At 47.7% G+C, this 24,352-nt stretch overlaps 1 protein-coding gene across 2 annotated transcripts; it reads left to right on the forward strand.

Annotated features, from left to right (window-relative positions):
- The first annotated feature begins 384 nt into the window (after positions 1-384).
- On the forward strand, positions 385-23,562 carry LOC144737706 (uncharacterized). Of its 2 annotated transcripts, XR_013589055.1 has the most exons (4): positions 385-559; positions 2,840-2,937; positions 13,718-16,475; positions 20,234-23,562. XR_013589055.1 is itself a non-coding variant. In XM_078620559.1 (3 exons), exon 3 carries the CDS (start codon positions 13,728-13,730, stop codon positions 14,793-14,795), a length of 1,068 nt encoding a protein of 355 aa, XP_078476685.1. In that variant the 5' UTR covers positions 385-559; positions 2,840-2,937; positions 13,718-13,727; the 3' UTR covers positions 14,796-23,562. The 2 variants fall into 2 exon arrangements, 1 of the variants encoding a protein (XP_078476685.1); XM_078620559.1 differs by having other exon boundaries at positions 13,718-23,562.
- The last annotated feature ends 790 nt before the right edge of the window (positions 23,563-24,352 follow it).

The raw sequence follows: 24,352 nt of genomic DNA on the forward strand, positions 1-24,352 counted from the left end.
GGTCTAGCCTACCGAGTTAATTACATCCTCAGCGCTCAGCAGCGTGGCTATTTTGTTGTGAGTGCCACCATCCGTTTTGGCGGCAATCGTTGTAGATGCGGAGCTCTATCCCCCCAGCCCCGCCCGCTTACCCCCCCACCTAAAGCCCCGCCCACTTCCCCCCCCCCACCAACAGCCCCGCCCACTCCCCCCCACCAACAGCCCCGCCCACTCTCCCCCACCAACAGCCCCGCCCACTTCTTCCCACCAACAGCCCCACCCGCTTCCCCCCCCCCCCCGTCTACAGCCCCGCCCACTCCCCCCGTCTACAGCCCCGCCCGCTTCCCCTCCCCCACCATCAATAGCCCCGCCCACTTCCCCCCCCCCCCCAACCCTGCCCAGTATAAACCTCTTGACTCCAGCTTCTCTCCCACTTCAGTCAAATTTCTTGCTGTGGTTGTCACGCCTGATGATGATTGCTTGTGTTGCAATCGAAACGTCGTGGTTTTTATTTTTTGTATCTTTTATTTTCTTTACCTACGTGACTTTACCGAAAGAACCAAGAGTATAGTGTGAGGCAGTGAGTATAATAATGGAGGTCTGCTGATGATGATGAGGCTGTGAGTGTGATAGTGGAGGTCTACTGATGATGATGATGCTGTGAGTGTAATAGTGGAGGTCTGCTGATGAGGATGAGGCTGTGAGTGTAATAGTGGAGGTCTACTGATGATGATGAGGCTGTGAGAGTAATAGTGGAGGTCTACTGATGATGATGATGCTGTGAGTGTAATAGTGGAGGTCTACTGATGATGATGAGGCTGTGAGTATAATAGTGGAGGTCTGCTGATGATGATGCTGTGAGTGTAATAGTGGAGGTCTACTGGTGATTATGAGGCTGTGAGTATAATAATGGAGGTCTACTGGTGATTATGAGGCTGTGAGTATAATAATGGAGGTCTACTGGTGATTATGAGGCTGTGAGTATAATAATGGAGGTCTACTGGTGATTATGAGGCTGTGAGTGTAATTGTGGAGCTCTACTGATGATGATGAGGCTGTGAGTGTAATAGTGGAGCTCTACTGATGATGATGATGCTGTGAGTGTGATAGTGGAGGTCTACTGATGATGATGCTGTGAGTGTAATAGTAGAGGTCTACCGATGATGATAAGGCTGTGAGTGTAATAGTGGAGGTCTACTGGTGATGATGAGGCTGTGAGTGTAATAGTGGAGGTCTACTGATGATGATGAGGCTGTGAGTGTAATAGTGGAGGTCTGCTGATGATGATGCTGTGAGTGTAATAGTGGAGGTCTACTGGTGATTATGAGGCTGTGAGTATAATAATGGAGGTCTACTGATGATGATGAGGCTGTGAGTGTAAAGTGGAGGTTTACTGGTGATTGAGGCTGTGAGTATAATAATGGAGGTCTACTGATGATGACGAGGCTGTGAGAGTAATAGTGGAGGTCTACTGATGATGATGAGGCTGTGAGTGTAATAGTGGAGGTCTACTGATGATGATAATGAGGCTGTGAGTGTAATAGTGGAGGTCTACTGATGATGATAATGAGGCTGTGAGTGTAATAGTGGAGGTCTACTGATGATGATGAGGCTGTGAGTGTTATAGTGGAGGTCTACTGATGATGATGAGGCTGTGAGTGTCATAGTGGAGGTCTACTGATGATGATGAGGCTGTGAGTGTCATAGTGGAGGTCTACTGATGATGATGAGGCTGTGAGTGTAATAGTGGAGGTCTACTGATGATGATGAGGCTGTGAGTGTAATAGTGGAGGTCTACTGATGATGATGAGGCTGTGAGTGTCATAGTGGAGGTCTACTGATGATGATGAGGCTGTGAGTGTCATAGTAGAGGTCTACTGATGATGATGAGGCTGTGAGTATTATAATGGAGGTCTACTGATGATGATGAGGCTTTGAGGGTAATAGTGGAGGTCTACTGATGATGATGAGGCTGTGAGTGTAATAGTGGAGGTCTACTGATGATGATGAGGCTGTGAGTGTAATAGTGGAGGTCTAATGATGATGATGAGGCTGTGAGTGTAATAGTGGAGGTCTACTGATGATGATAATAAGGCTGTAAGTGTAATAGTGGAGGTCTACTGATGATGATGAGGCTGTGAGTGTAATAGTGGAGGTCTACTGATGATGACGAGGCTGTGAGAGTAATAGTGGAGGTCTACTGATGATGATGAGGCTGTGAGTGTAATAGTGGAGGTCTACTGATGATGATAATGAGGCTGTGAGTGTAATAGTGGAGGTCTACTGATGATGATAATGAGGCTGTGAGTGTAATAGTGGAGGTCTACTGATGATGATGAGGCTGTGAGTGTTATAGTGGAGGTCTACTGATGATGATGAGGCTGTGAGTGTCATAGTGGAGGTCTACTGATGATGATGAGGCTGTGAGTGTCATAGTGGAGGTCTACTGATGATGATGAGGCTGTGAGTGTAATAGTGGAGGTCTACTGATGATGATGAGGCTGTGAGTGTAATAGTGGAGGTCTACTGATGATGATGAGGCTGTGAGTGTCATAGTGGAGGTCTACTGATGATGATGAGGCTGTGAGTGTCATAGTAGAGGTCTACTGATGATGATGAGGCTGTGAGTATTATAATGGAGGTCTACTGATGATGATGAGGCTTTGAGGGTAATAGTGGAGGTCTACTGATGATGATGAGGCTGTGAGTGTAATAGTGGAGGTCTACTGATGATGATGAGGCTGTGAGTGTAATAGTGGAGGTCTACTGGTGATGATGAGGCTGTGAGTGTTGCGATCGGAGTGGCCTTCGAGTCGAGGTCGATTTTGATTCGTTTCACCTTTCTCTGTCTGCTTTACAGAGCCCCTTGGGTGCGTGAGCTCGGCAAACGACGACAACGACGTGAATATCGTTGTGAACGAGACAAGTGCGGGGCCCTTAAAGGAATATTGCATAGCAGTGAGTGTGGTCTGTGTATACACTATGCACGCTGTTTCTCTGTACACTGTGTGTGTACACTGCGTTTGTGTACACTGTGTGTGTGTGCACTGTCTCTGTACACTGTCTCTGTACACTGTGTGTGTACACTGTTTTTGTGTACACTGTTTTTTTGTACACTGTGTACACTGTGTGCGTGCGTGTACACTGTGTGCGTGCGTGTCCACTGTAGAGGCCGACCGAAACTGAATTTCTGGTTTCGGCCGAAACCGAAAGTTTAACTACACTTTCTGCCGAAACCAAAACAGAAAAGGTATATAACTGAAGTTACCGAACACAAGATTTATGAAATACTAGCTTTACTACCCGGCTTCCCCAGTGGCGATGTTGACATACCACACCACTTACTCGTTTGAGGCTGAGTCGACCTAGGGAAGTCCCAGGACCGGTTCAAATAATCGTCATCGGCCGTGAGCGGGAATCGAACTCGGGCCGCCGGGTTCGTAGCGCAGCGCGCGAATCGCTACGCAGTCGCTGCCCCCCCCCCCCCAGGTGCGTGACGTCATTTATTGATGGTCCTAGACCAGGGGTCGGCAACCAAAATAACAAGAAGAGCCATTTCTTTCCAATTCGGTACAAAATTCAGTATTTCAAGGGCCGCAATGCATCTGAGTACATACGTACATATCGTCAAGAAGCAGCCCGTAAAGAGCCGCATGCGGCTCCAGAGCCGTAGGTTGCCGACCCCTGTCCTAGACCATGGTTGTGGCTGTAACCTTGCTCGCAAGCTGCTGCTGCTGCTGACGTGTGTGTATGCAGCCTATCGCATAGGATTGCCTAGCACCGACTGACCGGCTGATAGACTTGGCACTGGAATAATATTCTAAAAATAGATCTTCGGTTGACGACCGAAAGTCAATATCAGTTTTGGCCTAAACCGAAAGTAAAAAATTTACTTTCGGCCGAAACCGAAACTATGCCGAAAGTGGCCATTTTCCAACTTTCGGCTCCGAAACCGAAACTGAATTTCGGTCGGCCTCTAGTACACTGTGTGTGTACACTGTGTGTGTGTACAGAGCCGGCCCAGCCACTAAGCGACCCTTGCAATTGCAAAGGGCCCCGTGACTAGCAGAGGGCCCCCTAGAGTCACTGCTAGCTAGTGGGTGAAAAAAATCATACATCTGTAGGGGTGTCAGGGGAAGGATTCCCACCAATAGGTGGGTTAGTGGGAGGGGTGATCGAGGAGATATAAGGAGAGAACGGGCGGGAAGAGGGGGCCTTTGGCGGGAACGAGATTGGGACGGCTGGGGACAGGTGTGGATGGAAGAAAAGGATTAAAGAACGAGACCCCTGCAATCTTGTGTCGGCTCTCCTTTACATCTGGTGGCAGCGGTGGGATCACAATGGCTACAAAGAAGAATCCCCGTGGAAAAGAGCCAAGGGAAGAGGAAGCAGGGGCCGGGGATCCTTCCCATCCCGGGCAACAAGGGGGCCTGCTATCAGAAGCAGCAGCAGGGGGCCCGGATCGCCTGGAGGACCCCATGGAGGACCGCATGGCCCGCATGGAGAGGGCACTCCAGGAGCTACTGCAGAGGCTCCCTATGGGGGGCCCGCCAGCACCGGGACCCCCACCCCCACGCGTACTACGGGAGGAGAGGCCACGGGACCCGGAGGCCGACCAGCCGGCCGGGCAGGAGCCACAACCAACCTCGTCACGCCAGCCGCCGCCGCTCCCGCCAAAACCCCCAGGGCTAAACACCCAACACTGAGAGCAGGTGGCCGGACGGCCGCGTCAGCTGGGGCCCGTCGACAAGTTCGTGGCTGAGGAAGAAGATTGGGAGGGGTTTGTCCGCCGATTCGAGGCTGCCTTCCACGCTCTCGAGTGGACAGATGAAGAGGCACTACGAGCGCTGCCATCCGTTCTGGGCGAAGAAGCACTCTCCTCTTACACCTCCCTTCCCTCGCACAGCAAGTCCACGCTACAGGCGGCCTACGAGGCTTTGGGGGAGATCTATTGCCCGGCGGAAGGAGCCTTTAAACGGTTCCAGGATCGCCAGCGAGGGGCTAAAGAATCCCCTTTAGCCTACAGGGGTGCGCTGCTCGTGTTGGCGAGGAGAGCTTTCCCTCGCCTGGCTGAAGAAGCACTCGAGGACCTCGTGGTCGAGCACCTCATCGCCTATGCTTGCCGCGCCGGCGTTGTAATGCCCGTGGTGACACCGGGGGAACGCACCTCGCTGTGGGCTGCCCGGACCATCCAAGCCCACGAGCAGGTCATGGGCTGGGCGCCTCAGCAGAGGCAGGGGGGGAGGAGTACATCGTATGGGAGGACCTCCTCATGCGATGGGACCCGACAGGGCGCCGGCGATGCCTGATAGTTCCGGAGTCGCTGCGTCAACAATTGGTTATGGACGTACACGGCCGCCAGCTGCTGCACCTGGCGGGGCGGAAGACACTGTACACATTACAGGGTCGGTACTTTTGGCCAGGTATGACCGCTGACGTGCATCGATGCGTCGCTACCTGCGTCGAATGTGCGCGGCGAAAGCCGCCACCCCGGGTAAGCCGGGCGCCCCTACAGCCCATCACGATGACCAGGGTCAACGAATTGGTTGCGTTGGACATCCTGGGACCACTGCCGGTCACGCCACGGGGAAATAAATACCTGTTGGTTGGAGTCGAGTACTGCACGAGGTGGCCGATGGCGTGGGCCCTTCCGGACCAAACGGCACAGACCATCGCCGATGCCTTCGTGGGAGGTTATGTCCTTGATAAGGGGGCACCGGAGCGGTTGCTCACGGATCAGGGCAGGAATTTCTCCTCACAGCTATTGAAGGACGTCTGCTCTATCCTGGGCACTAAAAAGGTCCGAACATCTCCGTATCATCCCCAGACCGATGGGATGGTAGAGCGGCTTAACCGCACCATAGCGGCCATGCTGTCCCAAGTGGTGGACGAAAACCATTCCGACTGGGACCTCCACATTCCATCGGTCTTAGCGGCGTACAGGGTGGCCCCACACGCGGCGACGGGGTTCTCGCCGTTTTTCCTGATGTACGGACGGGATCCCGTTCCGCCTATTGAGGTGCAGCTGACGGACATTCCCGCAAGAGCCGACGCATGGCCGAAGGCACTAAAGACCTCCCTCATTTATTTGAGAGAGGCCCGCCAAGCAGCCGAGGCCGCATCGGCCACGAGCCAAGAGAGTAATGTACGGATACGGGAGAGGACAGTGACAGCCAAGCCCTTTAAAGTCGGGGACCAGGCATGGCTACACTGTCCTCAGGTGCCGGTTGGCCTCTCACCAAAGCTGCACCGACCCTGGAAAGGGCCGGTCGAGGTCATTAAAGCACTCCGACCGCAGTGCGTCCAGGTCCAACTGGGTAAGCGACGATGGTTTGTACACCCCACCCGCCTTAAGCCATACATCTCTCCACCATCATCTTCACCAACATCACCACCAACATCACTGCCAACATCATCATCATCCCTACCCAGGCCAAGGTCGCCGACCACCACGCGCCGACCGGCAGGGGGTTCGGTGCCCTGTGTTCCCTTGTCACCTACAGCACCCCATGTGAGGCCTGACGGAGCGGCGGCACGAGCGGGGGCCGGAGAGACAGCGGCGCCAGGCAAGGCGACACCGGCACCACCGAACCAGGGACCGCGACGAGAGGGCCTTCGAAGGAGGGGGCCGCCACGGTCATCTGCTGCCTGTGGATGTCCGGGCTGTTACGGGATGCTGGCTGGAGACCTGGGCAGGCCACGCAATTGATTTTGTTGTGTTATATTGCATTGTATGGTTGTGGGGGGGGGTAAGGGCTGTCGTCACTGTCAGTAGTGGGAGGCATGGGGAGACTTAAATGGTCCATGGGGGGGGCAGAACCAAGGACTGTTATTTTTTCTCCGGGGGGGGGGGGGGGGGGGGTGATGTAGGGGTGTCAGGGGAAGGATTCCCACCAATAGGTGGGTTAGTGGGAGGGGTGATCGAGGAGATATAAGGAGAAAACGGGCGGGAAGAGGGGGCCTTTGGCGGGAACGAGATTGGGACGGCTGGGGACAGGTGTGGATGGAAGAAAAGGATTAAAGGACGAGACCCCTGCAATCTTGTGTCGGCTCTCCTTTACACATCAAAGGGGCCTCCAACCAAATTTTGCTTAGGGCCCCCAAAGGTCTAGGGCCGGTTCTGTGTGTGTACACTGTGTGTATGGTGTGTGTGTGTACACTGTGTGTGTGTACACTGTGTGAACGCTGTGTGTGTATACACTGTGTATACGCTGTGTGTGTATACACGCACATTATGTGTTTTGTGTGGAGTCTAAGTGTTTACCGTTGTGTACACTGTACAATGTGTGAGTGATGTGTGTACATTGTGTGTGTGGTGTTTGTGTGTGTGATATCTGGGTATATTGTGTGTATGATGTGTGTACATTTGTGTGTGATGTTTGCGGATTGCGAGTGTGTGTGTATTGTGTGTAATGTGGAAACAGGTATCCTTCAATACGTTCCTGAAAAATACCGGGTCAGTCGAATCACGCTGTACAAAGCCTATTTTACCTTAGACATGCATGCTATAAGGGGGGGATGCGTATTTAATTATTTTAGCCCTGGATTTTTCAAAGTACTTATCAATTTATTCCATTACAAAAATTACTTAATACGGAGTTTGATCAATTATAATGATAAAGTTTAAAACGATTACTACTTGCTTAAGGAGAAGTACTTTCAGGGCTTCTTGAAACCTTTCCTGGGCTGCTTGTGAAGGGTTATCGGCTGATCGTTGCAGGAGGCGGCGTGGACCACGTGCATTTCAAATAATTGTTTTATATTTTCTTGAGCACGTAAGTCCCTAAAAGATGAATCTCGTAACTGTGAATTCGCGCCTAGGGTGGAGCGGATTACGCAAGGGATTGCCTGTATATTGTGTATTAGTGGTAAGTACCCGGCGTTGCCCGGGCGAAAAAGACAGACACACATCGACCTACACACACAGACATTGACCCACACACTACCTACACACACACACATATGGACTCACGCACAGACATCGGCTTTAGATACACACACACATGGAGTTACACACACAAATCGACGTACACACATACAGCGACTCACACACACATGTAGACTCGCACACACATCAACCTAAGCACACATATGGACTTACACACACACACATGGACCCACACACACACATCGACTTGCACACACATCGACTTACACACACACACATATGGACTCATACACACACATATGGACTCACACACCTATACACATCGGCGTACACACACACACATCGACTGCCACATAGACACACACAGTGACTTACTCACATGGACTGACACGCACACTTGGACTTACACACACACATTGATGTACACACACAGATATTTGGCGTTGCCCGGGCAAAAAAGAGACACACACACATCGACTTACACGCACACGGACCTAAACGCACACAAATCGACTCGCGCACACACATCGACTTACACTGAAATCCCCGATGATGCCACAGCTAGAGCAATTTTCTCTCTCTGGCGAGACTGAGCGAAGAGCAGTTTGAAAACAAAGGTCTTCCCAGTACTGGCAGGTGCATCAAGGGAAAAAAAGACTACATTTGTCGTCTCAATGTGTTCCAAGATGTTGCGTAGGCTTCTATTTGTGCATCCATCAGCTTTGGTAAATTTTCCTAAACAAGTGTACGAAGCTGTAAAGCATAGCATATTTAACATAGGATCTCTTGAGGAAGGGCATGCAGGTTGTCCCTGTAGGGCATTGGTAGTCCCATAGACGTGAGATATTTCCACAAATGGAGTGCAGTTTGTCCTGAAGGAGGATGAGGGCCTGTTTGAAGATGACATCAGAAAAGTTGACGTCGAGGTTTGTATTTTGTCATTGAGATCCGTGGAGGATGTCCTCACTCATGGCCTCTTTGTTTTTTGCCAGAGTCCCGTGGGGTTAGATGGGCTGCAAACTTGAAGATGTATGCAGAAGAGCAATGTCAGTTCGGAAGGGGACTGACCAACAGTAGCTTCTGTCATAGCTTTATGAAGATGGTGATCATGCGCAAGAATCGCACGAAGATCGCAAGCTTACCTGTATGTTTGACAGACAATTCCTTCCATTGTTTAGAGGTCTTAGAAAGATTTGTGCCCTTTGGCAACATGGAGAAGCATTGGGAGAAAATAGCACTGTTGATTGTTGGGATGAACTGTGTAGACTTGTCCTAAGGCATCAGATTCACCGTCAGCAGCACGTCACTTCCATTTTTTTTTAGCTGGAGGGAACTTAATGGTAAAGCAGGTTGGCAGCAAATGGGTCACTTGGGCACAAAACAAAGAATGCCATAAGGGAGCCAGGGCCTGTTGTTGGGCATCTACTTTGGTGACGTAGATGCGTTGACCATTTTGGAGATGAAGTGCCAAATGGACGACTGTGGGGGAACGGTCATGGATGGAGAAGCCAATAATTCTGCAAATGGCCTCATTGTTGCTGATATACGTTCCTTGGAAAAAAAAGTTTCAGCTCATGCACACTTTGCCCCTCTGTTTTATAAGGCAAGACAGCCATGTCAGAGCCTTTGTTGATGTATTGGCAAACATTTGTTGGCTTTCTTTTAGAATAATAGAATTTCACATTCAAGTGGGCCTGGAAGATCTTGCACAGAAGAGGGCATTAGGGAACGATCCACCGGTTGTGAACCTTAATTGGTGAGTTAGTGGCAGGTCTGAGCGTTGTTTGAAATCCACCATGCTCAGTATTTCTGTGACAATATAGAGGATAGCCATCATGGGCTGACCTGAGTGTCTTTCAAGTAGTTCCGTGGATACCTCTTGGTAGACCTGTGGTCTTGCATACATGGCGCATTTGGATAGAACTGGCCACATGGGCTATGGACCATTTGGTTGCAGACCACATAGAAAAATGGCAGGGTCTTGATGGGGGTGAGGTAGCTCAGCACTGATAAATTTGTGAATGTGACTTGCATGAATTGTTTCCCTCATCCATAGCTAAATGTGAGCATGAGGAAGATGACGTTTTTGCCACCCAATGGTGTGCAAGTTACTGCTTGTCTATCCAAAGACGCCGCCTTCGTTGGTCGTAATAAGCATCATGAGGTCATTAACTTTTAGTTTTAAGACCCTCGCTAAGATGTCATGTCTGTCTGGTGGCTTTTGGTTTTGATAAAGGTAAACCTGGATCTCCTTTCATTTGGGATTGCAAGTGAAGGTGATGAAGAGATGGGGCATGGCATATTGGCTGATGTACGTCATGGCATCCTGAGTCTTCTCATGCATGTATCTTGGTGGAGCTGTGAAGGATGAAGGCAAAATAACTAATCGGCCCACATTGTGACCATTTGCATCTCCTTCGGCATTGATGGCGTCCCAGAAATTAGCATACTGTTCACACGCAGGCGGTTTGGATTCAGTTGAATGTAAAGAAGGCGCTCACTCTCAATGTTGGCATACTCATCGACAACATACTGGTGAAAGAGGTTGGCGCACCATAATATGTGGTTTCCTCCTCTGTCCATGATCACTAAGGAATAGAAGTTTTTTAGAGGAGACAGTTTTGTGAGGATGTCTTTGTCCTGCAGCTTTGTAATTGGAGGAATCTTGACGTGGTACCCATCTTCTCCTTGCGACAGGAAAATGTGTTATTGTAGGGCATCGTATGCTCTGTTAGTGTCAGAAAATTGTGCGATGGTGTTTTATTGGAATGGAAAAACAATGTCTCTCTCACAATGTTCCTCACCCACCGTAAGAAAGCAAGGTCAACAATATTTAGGGAATTGAACCTCCCTGCGTGCTCCCCTCTTTTGTGGAAAGTAAAGGTGCGGTATGTCAAAATTTAAATGAGTGATGTTCCCACGAATGTAACAAAACGATAGACGAAATGCAATCGGCTGTAGCTAAGAAAGTCTAACGTATTTAGCAGTATAACATTAATCAGCATCGCAGTAAATAGCATGACGTGAGCAATCGAAACAATTGAAATGCATTGAAGAAATAAGCTGAAATTAGTGTACATTAAAGAGCGGCAGTACGCACAGGTAATTTGAGAAGCAGGCTACAGTCTAGATTATAGACTGCCAGTACGGCGACTCAATGACATAAGCATTGCTAAAGTCGACGTAAAAAGCAGGCAATACGGTCAGCAGCTGAAAAAGCAGGATACAGTCGACATGAAAAGCTGGCAGTACACTGAGTGAGGTAAAGAAGCAGGCAACAGATTATAGACTGGTATACACTCATAATGGGCAAAAGCAAAATTATCAGTGTAGATAATAGAGTGCCAGTGCACTCACGTTAATTAATCAGCAGGCAGCAGGCCACAGCACAGAATGGCAGTACACTGTCGCAGCGTCATAAAAAGACACCTAAATAAATAATTAGCAACCTAATAGTGAAATATTAGTTTTCTGCACACACACATTATTATTGTAATATTTGCCAACTTATTTTTTCATAATAGTCAATAATTAACCTGAATTCTTAGCGAAAGATTCAATAAAATGGTACTTTACATTGCCGTGGTGAGGCCTAGTCCCGTGCAGAGCCCGCGGCCTCGCCTAGATTGCCCAGCCGGAGGAGGTGACACATTGCCAGGCTGGGGGCTGGGTCGCTCTCCCCACCCGCGCTGCAATAATGCTATGTAAGCGATATAGTATTAATATCTACAGACTTTATATCAGTAACTGCACGCATTGGGGTGGGGGGGGGGACATAAGACTGTGAAGAATGAACCTCATCGTTGTGTGTATTTTTGGGCTTAAAGTGCACATAGCCATGCACAGGTGCCGTGGTGATGTCACCACCACTTATTGGCAAATGGCGTTTATAGGGTACGTTGTGTGAGATGTTTATGTTGCGTGTTTGTTGTGTCTATATTATGTGTGTGATGTGTGTACGTCAGTGATCCGTTCCTGAAGGGTGCGACGAATATCGAAACGACGTGAATCAAATTACATTTAACGTGAGGGGCTCCGGGTTCTTCGGGTTGCTGGTGAAGAAGATCCACGTCGGGTAACCCATGTGAGACTAGGCTCTAAGGAAAGCTGTCTCGGGTGTGGACCAATCAACTTCAAGGACAGTGCACATTATCAGAGTTATGTTTTTTGTTTGTATTATGACTGCAGGTATTGTGGTCTATGCAACCATGACTCCTTGTAAAAAGGTGTCAGTTTTGTTGCCAGATAGAAGGGTAAAAAACCAATTATATTTTCACTGGCAAATGAGGTTCCAATGGAGGAAATAATCTGTTCCAGAGTATACGAAATTATATTTTATATGGCATATTATACATTAATGGGGTTGTATAAAATAATTTAGACACTACTTATTACTAAAATGCATACATAAATTAAAATAAATGCATAAATAAATTTAAATCCCTTGCTTGAGAGGAGATGATAGCCTACGAGGATGGTGGTGAGGAAGGGGAAGAGGAGGAGATGATATTTTTTGGAAGGAGAGTCCCCTTCCATTAACTTCAGGAAGCTGCAATTCTGGGGTTTTTTCTCTTTCTCTTTTCTGTCCTTTTTCTTGACTTGTACTTGGTTGAGGCTCACCAGGTTTGAGTTTTACTAAAAACCTGTCCATTGAAGTTTGTTTTTGCCTTCTAAGAATGTTCCTGAAGTGTGACATTGTCTGGTCATTCCACACAATACTGTTACGGCTTGTTAGAGCTTGTTAGAGCTGTAACAGTATTGTGTACGCGGGTACTGTACGTGGTGACTCATCCCGACCCATACAAGTTCTAGCAAGCGCGTCGTATCCCAAGCAAGACGTCGTATCCCAAGACATTTTTTTATCGTCAAAACACCACGTATACCAAATTCGACGTATTATAAAGCGGTCGTATACCGAGGTATGACTGTAGCTTCATCAGGTGACAGACAGATTTGTGGAGAAGTCTTATCGTTTCGTTCTTTATATAGAGGTGTAGATGTGGTGACCACGCTTCTGCGCTCTTGCACAATATGGGGGGGGGGGATTACTGAGGCAACGTACATTATGCATGTGCATTATGCGAGCCCTTTGATCTTGTCCTTCCTGTCTATTGTGTTGATTAAAATCGCCCCATTGTGCAAGAGCGCAGAAGCGTGGTTTCAACTCTCCAAACGCCAAGACTTGTTATTAATTAAAAGCGCTATGATTCCAAGTGTGGTAGGTTTCCTGCCATAGGCACTTTGAAAACAACAGGGTATCCATTCATGGCCATTCTGGGAGTATCTGTATTCGCTACCAGGAAAAGGTTTCACAGGTTCTTTCCATTTGTCATCCCAAGCCATCTTCTCAATTGAGTGCTAATTGTTTTTTTGTCCCATGTGATTTTTCTACTTTTGGAAGGAAATGAACACGCATATATGTCCACAGGGAACTCTGACATTCAAAATAGACTATCACATGTTTTTATTGCATTTTGGAAATGACAAATATAGCTACACACCTGGCAATCCTAGTTCGATTCCCACTTATGTCCAACACCACTGACGATTATCTGAACAGGTCCTGGGCCTTCCCTAGATCGACTCGGCCTCAAATGAATAACTGGTGCAGTATGTAAACATTTCCACTGGGGAGAAAACAGTGGCAGGGTGTTGTGCTGGCAACTTTTACCCCCTGTTATTTCGTTACTCCCTTCATAGGTGCTACTACCAGCACTTGCCCCAAGAGTATGTTTAGGCTTTAGGGGGGATATTTGTATTTTATAATGTGATTCTATATGTTGTGTGTCAGTGCGCTGTGCATGTAATGCGTGTGTGTGTATTGTGTGCACTGTGTACCTCTATCTGCAGACTCAATCACATGGATCAGACACACTTGGCACAACCTGATGCTAAAAGACACCAATGTGGGCAGTGTCTGTACAACACGGATCACATTGGCAACATGAAGAATCATGAGAGAACACACACTGGAGAAAGGCCCTTTAAGTGCCCCACGTGTGGGAATGGATTTTCTGAGGCAGGATCTCTTAATGTTCATCAGAGAACACACACTGGTGAGAAGCCCTTCAAGTGCACTGTGTGTGTCAAAACATTCACAAATTCAGGAAATCTTATTATTCACCAAAGAACGCACACAGGCGAGAAGCCCTTCAAGTGTACTGTGTGTGGGAAGGCATTTACCCGGTCAGGATATCTTAATATTCACCAGAGAACACACACAGGCGAAAAGCCCTTCAAGTGCACTGTGTGTGGGAATGCGTTTAACCAGTCAGGATCTCTTCGTATTCACCAGAAATCACACACAGGCGAAAAGCCCTTCAAATGCACTGTGTGTGGAAAGGCATTTACATGGCCAGCAGATCTTCATATTCACAAGAGAACACACACAGGCGAGAAGCCCTTCAAGTGCTCTGTGTGTGGGGACACATTTATAAAGTCTTCACATCTTCGCAATCATCAAAGAATACATACAGGAAAAAAACCCTTCAAGTGCACTGTGTGTGGTAAAGCATTTGCACGGTCAGGAGTCCGGAACAAGCATGAGAAGATCCACAAGGAGAAAAAAGTTAAATCACCAAGTGAAATTCAGAGTGTTGCTATGAGCTTATCTATCGTGAAACAAGAACCAGAAGAAAAATCCAGCTTTGCATCGTGGCCAGAAGTGAAGGTGAAATGTGAAGAAGTGAAGCTGGAATGTGAAGAAATGAAGCTGGAATGTGAAGAAGTGAAGATGGAATGTGAAATATTAAAGGTGAAAAGTGAAGTGAAATGTGAAGATGAAGATTCGACTTCAGGACCCGACCTCCAGGTGCATGGCGGCAACGTGAAGCAGGAGGAGGATTTGGACTGTAAGGGAGAGGGAGGCGATCCCCAGAAGTTTGTGGATGTGGAGGTGTGGGTCGACTTTTTGGAAAAAGCAGAATAGGAGGGCCCTGCACATGTGAAGTATAGTCCGGGAAGGTCTGTAACCAAGAGTGACACAAAGAAGTTCCATAGCATTCACCTTATTTACAGACTCGGCGGCACTGAGCCAGTTATCATAACCTGGGGCAAAGCCCTGGGCAGGGATTAAGTATGAAACTCAAATATGCTTGTCCAGTTTATCATAGTATGAGGCAAAGCCCTGAACAATCAGTGACTGGCAAGGAATGTGGACCAGGGTATAAGAGACGAGAGCAAGAGAGGTGATTTCTGGATGCGGAGTGCTGAAGCCTGGTGTATTACCTGCTTGTAAGACCTGAGACGTTACTTGTGGGTCATCTAAAAACGACACTTTTTGAACATGATGTGAGCTAAATCCTTTCACCTGGTGGCCTTGATGGGATCATGTTTCAAGGACACTGCATAGTGGGTTCAGCAGGAGACTCCGGGGGAGAGGAGGAACAGTAGCAGGTGGAGACTCAGAATCCTGGGGAACCCCACCAGCTGAGCTCTCTCCATTCGCCCAAGAGGATACTCACCAGGACTCTTGAGGACCTGGATGCTGACATGGTTGGCTGGAAAATCAACACCACCGAGGGCAAAGGAAGATGGCCCCACATCTACGACAGGGTCAATTGTTTGGCCAAGATGATGACGATTCTTGTGAGACAGCTGATGTGAAGGGGCCTTCTCGACACATCGCCCCAGCGGTCTCCAGAGAGGTGCATCCCTCATTGGGGATAGTTGCGCGGCTCCCCACCAAGCTCGCCACGTTTCCATTTGAGACGGTCCTGGCCAGGAGGTGCACTGCAGACACTGGAAGCCGGGCCCATCAGGAGGAGAGCACGGAGGACTAGCAGCCACCCCCGTTGCAGGTGGAGGTTGTGACCCCTCAGCAGTGCCTCTCGGACCTGCGAGCAGGGGTGGCTGAGTTCAACCCACAGTGATTGGATGGAGTTTGTTAGGTGATTCGGATCTGCATATCAAGCTCAGGACTGGCGGGAATTTGAGTCTTTGAAATTACTTCCCACCGTCCTCAACGATGAAGCTCTCAGCATCTAGAAAGGAATCTCCCTGGCGAAGAAGACCAATTCAAAGGCCAATTCGATTCCAAGTCAGCACTGGCTTATTGGGGAATCCTCATGCTCGCCAGGAGAGCCTTCCCAAAAGTCGACGAAGAGAACATCGACTGCATGGTAGCTGAGCATCTTGTTAGTTACACCAGGAGGACTGATATCCTCCTGCCCATCAAAAGTGCTTCTCTATGGGTCGCTCAGAATATACGAGAGTATGAAGACCGAAGGGGCCCAGTGCAGATCCTAGCCCAAGTTGGGGAGGTGACAAGCACAACAACAGGGAACATCTCCACAGGAGTTGGAAGGCACAAGGCAACACCCGATGATGCAGCTCCAGAGACAATAGGGACAATTCTCCTCAGAGAAGCTGGAAGAAGTGGTGGCTGCTGCCATCTGGAGATTGGTCTGCAGCGCAGAGGGAGCCGACACATCACCCATGAAGATGGCCATCAAGGAACTCGGGGACCTGAAGCCAGACCCAGGGTCCAGTAATCTACCACTGCTATGGCCAAGGAGGCTACATCGTCATCAGGTGGCAAACCGATTCTGCTCCACCTGGGTTTTCTTCTCGAGAACCACGGCCGACTACTTCTGCAGATGGAACCCAGGCGAGTTGTGGCATCTCGGGCCCCCAGCGACATCCAACACATTCACAATCACAGGGTCCCACGAGCCATACCAGACACCAATGTAACATCACCTACACGGCCAGGATCAATACCCCATGATGAACATAATCATCCATAGCCCGTGTCGTGGACTTTGTGGCGCAGGTTAGCCAGATGGTTGGTGTGACCTCGGGGACATCACTGTTCACAGGCTTCGTGGGAGGGGTCAATGCATGGATTCTGGTAGACACAGGGGCAGCGGCGACCATTATGTCCACACATGTTTTCGACATACTGCCACCCAGAGTCCAAAAACTACACCCTTACCACACCCAATACATAGCAGCTAAGGGGTGGTCTATGGGAATACTGGGGAAGGTGGAGGCCTCTGTGCATTGGAGGACTGCCCTTTGCAGGACCGATATTGGTCTCCAGCACACGGTGCCCTGCCTATTAAGGACATATTTTCGAAGGAAAATACCCCTAAAAATACACATCGGATACTGCCTCTATATACAGTATAAAAATACACCATCGGATACTGCCTCTATTTCTTAAAACCAACGAACCAAAGGACAGCAAAGCCGCATTACATGCTCTCATAAGTCAGGACATAACCATTCCACCTTAAGTAAAAACACTCATTCCACTGCGCTGCCGCACACCTCTCGCCGCAAACCGATCAGACTCGCACCTCATCGTTATGCTGGTCACCAAAACCATTGAACACCATGCGTTGATAGCTGCAGATACATTACTTAGAAGGGATCAACAACTATTTATACAGGTGCGTAATACCGCTGAGATGCACACTAAGGTACATGCAGGGACACTGATTGCAACCATTTCCCCCCTACTTACTGGGCTGCACAGTCACTGGCCCGCCATAGTAGGGGCCGTTCAACAACCAGAATCCAAACACAATGATGGATGGATGGACACTATGTCCTTGTGGAACGCGGAAATAGCTGGACAGGAATTGAACCACCTTCGCCAATTATTGCATGAGTATTTAGACATTTTTAGCCGGTGCACTTATGACATTGGACGGACCTCTGTCCTAAAACACCACATCAAGACAGATGCCGCTCAGATTCGATTAAATTCCCACAGGATGAGCCCCAAGGAAAAGGCACAAATCCAAGAGTGTGCAAGAATTACTCTAGGCAAAAATCACCTGGGGTACTGGTGAAAAAATCGAATGGGTCCTCCCGATTCTGTGTTGACTTCCAGTGCCTCAACAACATCACTCTAGTGGATGCGTATCCCTTCCCAAGGATAGATGGCTCTCTGGACACCTTCTCTGGGCCCATATTTTTCAGCACCTTGTCCTGCAGATTTTTTCAAATGCCACTAGCGAGCGAGTCAAGACCAAAAAACGTTTTCGGACACCACAGGGCCTATTTGAATTCAATTATCCTCTAATAAGCTTAAATACAGCCCCCAAAACCTTTCAGAGGTTGATGGAATTTGTTAGGTTTCCACTGGTTGCTATACCTGGACGACATAAGAGTGTTCAGTCAGACAGTCGATGAACATCTGAACCGCTTGCGACAGGTCTACACCAGGGTGAGGGATGCACATTTGAAGTCAAAGTCTATAAAATGTCACTTAATACAGACGTCCCTCAAGTACTTGGGCCACATTGTAAGTGCCAACAAAGTTGCCACTGATCCTCCAAAAACAGAATGCGTACGCAATTGGCCAAAACCCACATCAGTCACAGACGTATGCATGTTCGTAAGCTTTGTCTCCAATTACCGCTGCTTCGTACCTTAATTCGCATCAATTGCCAAACCACTAAATGCCATTGCAGGCTAAAATCTGAGATTCGTATGGGGCCCATAACAACAAGAGTCCTTCGCCTAATTTCGCTCGTATAGGTGCTCCGCCACTCGCATATCCAGATTTCTCCCTGCCATTTATCTGAGATAAAAACGCCAGTGACATTGGGGTGGGTGCAGTCCTCTCCCAAATACAGGGTGGTCATGAGATGGTTATCGCATATGGGAGCAGGATCGTGTTAGCATCAGGATGATGTTACTGTGTTACTCGTAAAGAACTACTAGCCATGGTGCATTTCATTCAACAATTTATGCTTTACTTACATGTCAAAAATTCACCATTAGGACAGAACACGCCACCCTGAATTATACCCTTCGAATTGACCAGCCTTCAAGCCAATTAGCTAGATGGGTTGAAAAACTACAGAAGTTCACATGATATTGTACATCAGAAGGGGCTCAAACATTCAAATGTCGATGCTCTATCTCGCTTGCTACTCACAAATCTACGTACAGCCATGAAGGGACAGCGACGCACAAGCCCCTTCATACACAGATAGTGGATACTCTTGCACCAGTACAGACCATGGCGATGGGTAAACACCTGCCTGCTACTGACCATGATCTAGGATTCACCAGGGCTGATTGAATTAGCCTGCAAGGCCAGGACACCTCCCTCAGGTGTTTAGCCGAAACACCCCACTATATTAGGCCAGCCTACAGCACTGGGAAAGGCCTCTCACAACTTTGTACAGGACAAACTGTTAATGTGGTGGGACACGCAGTTACAGCGAACCCAGATAAGTGTGCCTTCTCTTGTCCGAAAAACTTTTTCGACCATGTCCATGGGGAAAAATTGCTCTACCTAGAATATAAAAATACCCAGCAACTATGCCAGAAGCATTACTTCTGGCGAGCCATGAGTAAGGATATACGCCCATGCACACGCCGGAACCTCCTGCCACGAAAACCTCAAGTTCTGCTACAATCCATTTCTGTATTCCGTGTGAACAAAATAGTTGCTCTTGACATGTTACGGATGTTTCCACACACTTCGAGGGGGAACACATATATCTTTGTCGGGATTGAACACCTCACCAGATAGCCTGTGGTCTTGGCCCTCCCTGACCAAATGGCCAAGTCCATAGCAGAAGCATTCTTAAATGGCTATGTCGTTGACAAGGGCCCCCCAGAATGCATCTTGACTGACCAGGGCCGCAACTTTTTGTCAACATTAATACATGACATTTGCACTATCATGGGCACCAAAAAGATACGAACTTCACTCTATCACCTGCAAACAGATGGCATGGTAGAGGGGATGAACAGGACTCTGCCGTTCATGCTGTCCCACGTCGTCAACAACACACACAGACTGGGACCTACATATTCCTGCAGCCCTCTGTGCATACTGCCTGGCTCCTCATGCGTCGACTGGCAACTCACCATTTTCCCAACTATTCGGTTGAGAGCCAACTCTCCCTTGGAAGGAAAAATTGGCAGACATTCCTGTCCGTGTGTCCTTGTGACCGCAGTCCATCCGCAGCATGCTGTCACATTGGTACGAGGTGCACGAATGGGCAATGTCAGCCTCATTGCCTTCCCAATTGCAAAATAAAAAAAGGCCGGGCTACACGGCTAATGCGCCAACCTTTCACCCCAGGGACACGGCATGGCTTCCCTACCCCCAGGTCCCTCCACATACTTCACCAAAGCTGGATAAGCTCTGGTAAGGGCCAGTCAAGGTCCTTAAAGTAGTATGCCCACAATGTGCTTTAATTCAGTGGGGACGTTGTAAGTGGTATGTCCACCCATCTTACCTTCAGCCCTGCGCTGCTGAGCCTCTGTCCATTATATCGCCACTACCTGCATCCGATAACACATCACCACCATCCTACGACACTTGAGGTGTCACACGTCGACCCCAAACGCCGGCTGCTTTGCTTGATGTACCTGGGTCTGTTCCACCTGTAGGCTCAGCTGTGACTTCCCCCACGCCAGCTCGCCCAAAGAAACTCAACGTCCAGGGACCCGTGACCCGAGCACACACGCGAGCCTTTGGCTACAACAGCTGATGGCAATTTCTTCGCCACAGAGACGTGCTTGACATTTGTCGCGTTCAGTTCATTGTCCACTTTCCAGCACAGCTGTGCAGTTCATTTTTCATTTGTCACCACAGTTGCGCTATGCTTTGCACTGTTACCACATGTTCATTGTGCCAAGTGTTCATTGTGCCGTGTGGTTTTGCGCCTCACTTCTGACGCATATGAATATTATTGGTTCTATTGTATATATGCCATTTCCAAATGTTTATATTAAGAGTGATATTGCCTATTTTTAATGTAATAGTTATCTTTTTTTTCATATCTGGATTGAGCGCGTTCTAAAAAAAAATGCAGTCATGGAGGCCTTTGAACTCCTCCCTTGAGACAACAAAGGCCAAAGGAACACCACGTGCTGCTTCGGCATTGTCCCTCAGTCAAAGGAGACTCGTATTTGAAGGTTAATTATTCACAAGCCTTAGCTTGGAAAAGTTTTGATTGACCACCACCTCATAGGAATATTTTCAAACATCATGGTATTGAACGTTAACTTGATGATAAAATGTACTGTTATATGATGATGTAGCTCAGGTCAAAAGGTTTAATATTACTTTCGGCATATATTGATTAACAAATACTATCACGCCATACGGTCTGAAATAAGCAGGAAAAACTTATTGATAATGCAAGGAATACAACCAAGCCACACCCGACCGCCTTTGTCTTCCCAGTGGCTGTCATTGCATGCTTCAGCAGGAATTCATTTTAAGGATGAGTCGACCTAAAGAGGGAGGAATGCCGTTTCACAATGAGCATGGCTATAGACACACACACACACACCACGTCGAGGCAATTAAGTGGGTCTGTACCCACTAAAATCGTGGGATGACCTCCAGAGGGGAGGGAGTTTGATCAGGGTTATAACATCAGGCATCAGGATGTCCGGGCAGCCAGAACAAAAGTGTAACTAACGGCTTATCAGATTAATGCAAGGGGCGTGATAGTGGGAGGAGCTTTGGGCTTTTGATGTGTCTTAAGGAAGAAATACATTATACGAAAATCATATAAGTTAGTCTTGCAACGGCAAACTCCGGGGGCACCCAATAACCAGCCACGTGTTAAGTTTGCAGAGGCAACTTCCGGGACTGGCACCCGTAGTCAGCCAAGGGTTGAGTTTTGCAGTCAAAGGCCCTGTGTCGCTAAGTGTTGAGTTCTGCGCTGACAGACTCTTGAGTATCGCTGAAAGTTGTATTCTACGTTTCTCATACTCTGGTTCTTTCGGTAAAGTCACGTAGGTATAAAATAAAAGAAATCACGACGTTTCGGGCGCAACACAAGCATCAGTCACCAGGTGGGAAAGCATGGTCTGCTGCTGAGGCAGACTGTTTTAAAAGGTTTGAAATGGGTTTAGCCCAAGGGTCATAAAGAAGTGGCCGGGGCTAGTGATGTTAATGTGAGAAATTGGCATGTAACTGTAAGATAGGAGAGTGGCCTCCTCGACGAGGGCACGGAAGTGGCTATGTTAATGTGAGAGATTAGCATGATGTTAATGGGAGAAATTAGCATGTAACTGTAAGATAGGGGAGCGGACTCCCCGACGAGGGAGTGCAACCCAACGGATGCAATCTCAAGGGCTTGTGAGCATGAGAGTGCAATCCAAAGGCATGAGAGTGCAATGCAAAGGACATGTGAGCATGATAGATCTAAAAGAGAGGCATAGAGAGAGAGAGATATACAGAGTCGGAAATAACAGCTGACATAGGCAGGTAGGATGAAAACATCACAGTCAGTTAAGACTTTACTTGTTTAATTACCTCCTTCCAATGATTGCTCAGCTTGTACCCATCCTCTCGGTTGAAGTTGTTTCTGTGTTTATATATCTGGATGGCTTCATGAACAAATCTCTGAAGGTAGCCGGTAGGTTTGCAGAGCACCTCCGTTTTGGAAAATCAATTTCGTGTGAGCCCACAGCGATAAAACAATGATCGGTAATGGCAGAGGTATTGGTCCTATCGTGTTTCAGATCTGCCTTGTGTTCACGAACGCGGTCCGAGACATGTCGATTCGTTTCCCCACTGTAACTGCTGCCGCAACCACAACTCAGTTTGTAGACACCAGGGTATTGCATGTCAGGAATCACATCCTTTACAGATGGGATTAAATCACGGATTTTGTGTACTGTGTTGAAACGAACCTGGATCTTGTGTTTGTTTAAGATTTTGGAAATCTTTTTGGTAACCCCTGCTATATACGGTAAAGTGATGGTTTTGGTTGGATCCTCCTGAAGGTTGTCTCCGCATGGCAGAGTCGTACTGGAAGAAGCTTAGAGGTGTACGAATGCATTTTCATATAATACTGTGATCAGCTAAGGCATGTCAGAAGTTAAGTGGAGGTTTGAGTTAGACACCAATATTGAGTGTGCATGAAATGTTGTCCAAACTATAGGCTGGAAAAATTATGTTGTCAAAGTGACTGATGTTCTATGAATTTTGGAGAGTTTTGGAGAGTGAGTGAGGAGCAGCGTGAGATCCCCTGAGGGAGGGGGGGACACCAAGGGTGCTCGTGCAAAGCAGGCAGCTGCTGACAAGGAATGTTTCTAGATTTGAAGCTTTCGTGACTGCAAGGATTCATACTCTTAGTTTTTTAGGTAAAGTCACGTAGGTAAAAAAATGAAATAAAAAGTAATAAAAATAATAATAGAAATAAAATAATAATAGAAATAAAAAAATAAAAAATCACGGAGACAAGGAATGTGTTTAGCAGAGTGCCCACAGAGCACTCCAACTCCAGATCGAGATTGACGTGCAAATAACCTGCAAAAGTGCAGCAGCTAACGGCTGACCACGAGCGTGCTGACTCGGGAGCCCCGAGCACCCTCCAGCGTGCATAGAGCACGACGCACAGACAACGGTGCAAAGGAGCAGCGAGCAGCGGGGCCGCGAGCGCACTATAGCCGTGGATCAAGCCTGCCGTTCTACACATCGTCGTGGGACTTGAGGTATTATTCTTTGAGGTATTGTTAAAAAAGAAGAAATAAGGAGAAACATTAACTTTACACTCACTATTTTTAACTGTACCATGTACAGGTTTCCTATTCTGGTTTAACCACGTGATCGTGAGATTTGACCATTTATGCTGTTATCATCATCCAGTACGGATTGGTGAGTATGCATATTTACATGAGCACTGTTATTGGAATTCTGATGATAAGAGTTGTTGGATGTAAGGGTAAGTTGAGATTAAAGTTCCTGCGATTAAAAACAGGTTTTCGAGTGCTTCTTTCCTAAACTCGTGCATCATTGTCATGACGAACTGTATCCTGCGGTGAATCCCGAGACCTGACTTAATTATACGCATAATTGTTAAAGCGAAAATCTTAAATGTAAACGCGAGAATCATTGATATCACGATTGGTGATTCCCCTAGACAACGATCGCACCACTTAACTGTATACACACGAGATCAGACAATCACATTAATAAAAAAAGAACACATTCTTAAGTACACTTACCACAATTTTTGTTTAATTACACTTACATTTCGATTTACTGAAAGAACCAAGAATATAATTACACTTAATTACATATTACCTTATTTTGGCATTATTCATTTATTTTTATTATTCCTACATTTTTTTCACATTTTTCATTATTTAATATTTTTATCACTATATACAAAAGTTATACACATTCATTGCACGTTTACAATCAACAGGACTGTAGAAGGATTCTCCTTGGTATAACCGATGCTGGCTGTTTTCAAGAAGGGGGGTGGGGGGGGGGACAGTGTTGGAGACTCAGTGGCACCGGGCCAGTAAATCATAACCTGGGGCAAAAGCCCTGGGCAGGGATTAAGTATAAAAAGTTATGCTTGACCAGTTCATCATAATCTGAGACAAAGCCCTGGACTAGAGCAAGAGGGGCATTCTGGATGCGGAGTCCTGAAGCCTTGTGTGGTACCTGCCATTTGACCAGGGACATTACCTATAGATCATCTAAAAAAGACACCTTGCTGAACACAGTGTGACCTGAATCCTTTCACAAGAATGCAT

This window comes from Lampetra planeri, chromosome 72, assembly GCF_965212315.1.
Source record: "Lampetra planeri chromosome 72, kcLamPlan1.2.h2, whole genome shotgun sequence".
Lineage (NCBI taxonomy): Eukaryota > Metazoa > Chordata > Hyperoartia > Petromyzontiformes > Petromyzontidae > Lampetra > Lampetra planeri.

Coding starts and splice junctions, on each gene's coding strand:
- LOC144737706 (XM_078620559.1), top strand. CDS start 13,728: ATGGATCAGACACACTTGGCACAACCTGATGCTAAAAGACACCAATGT.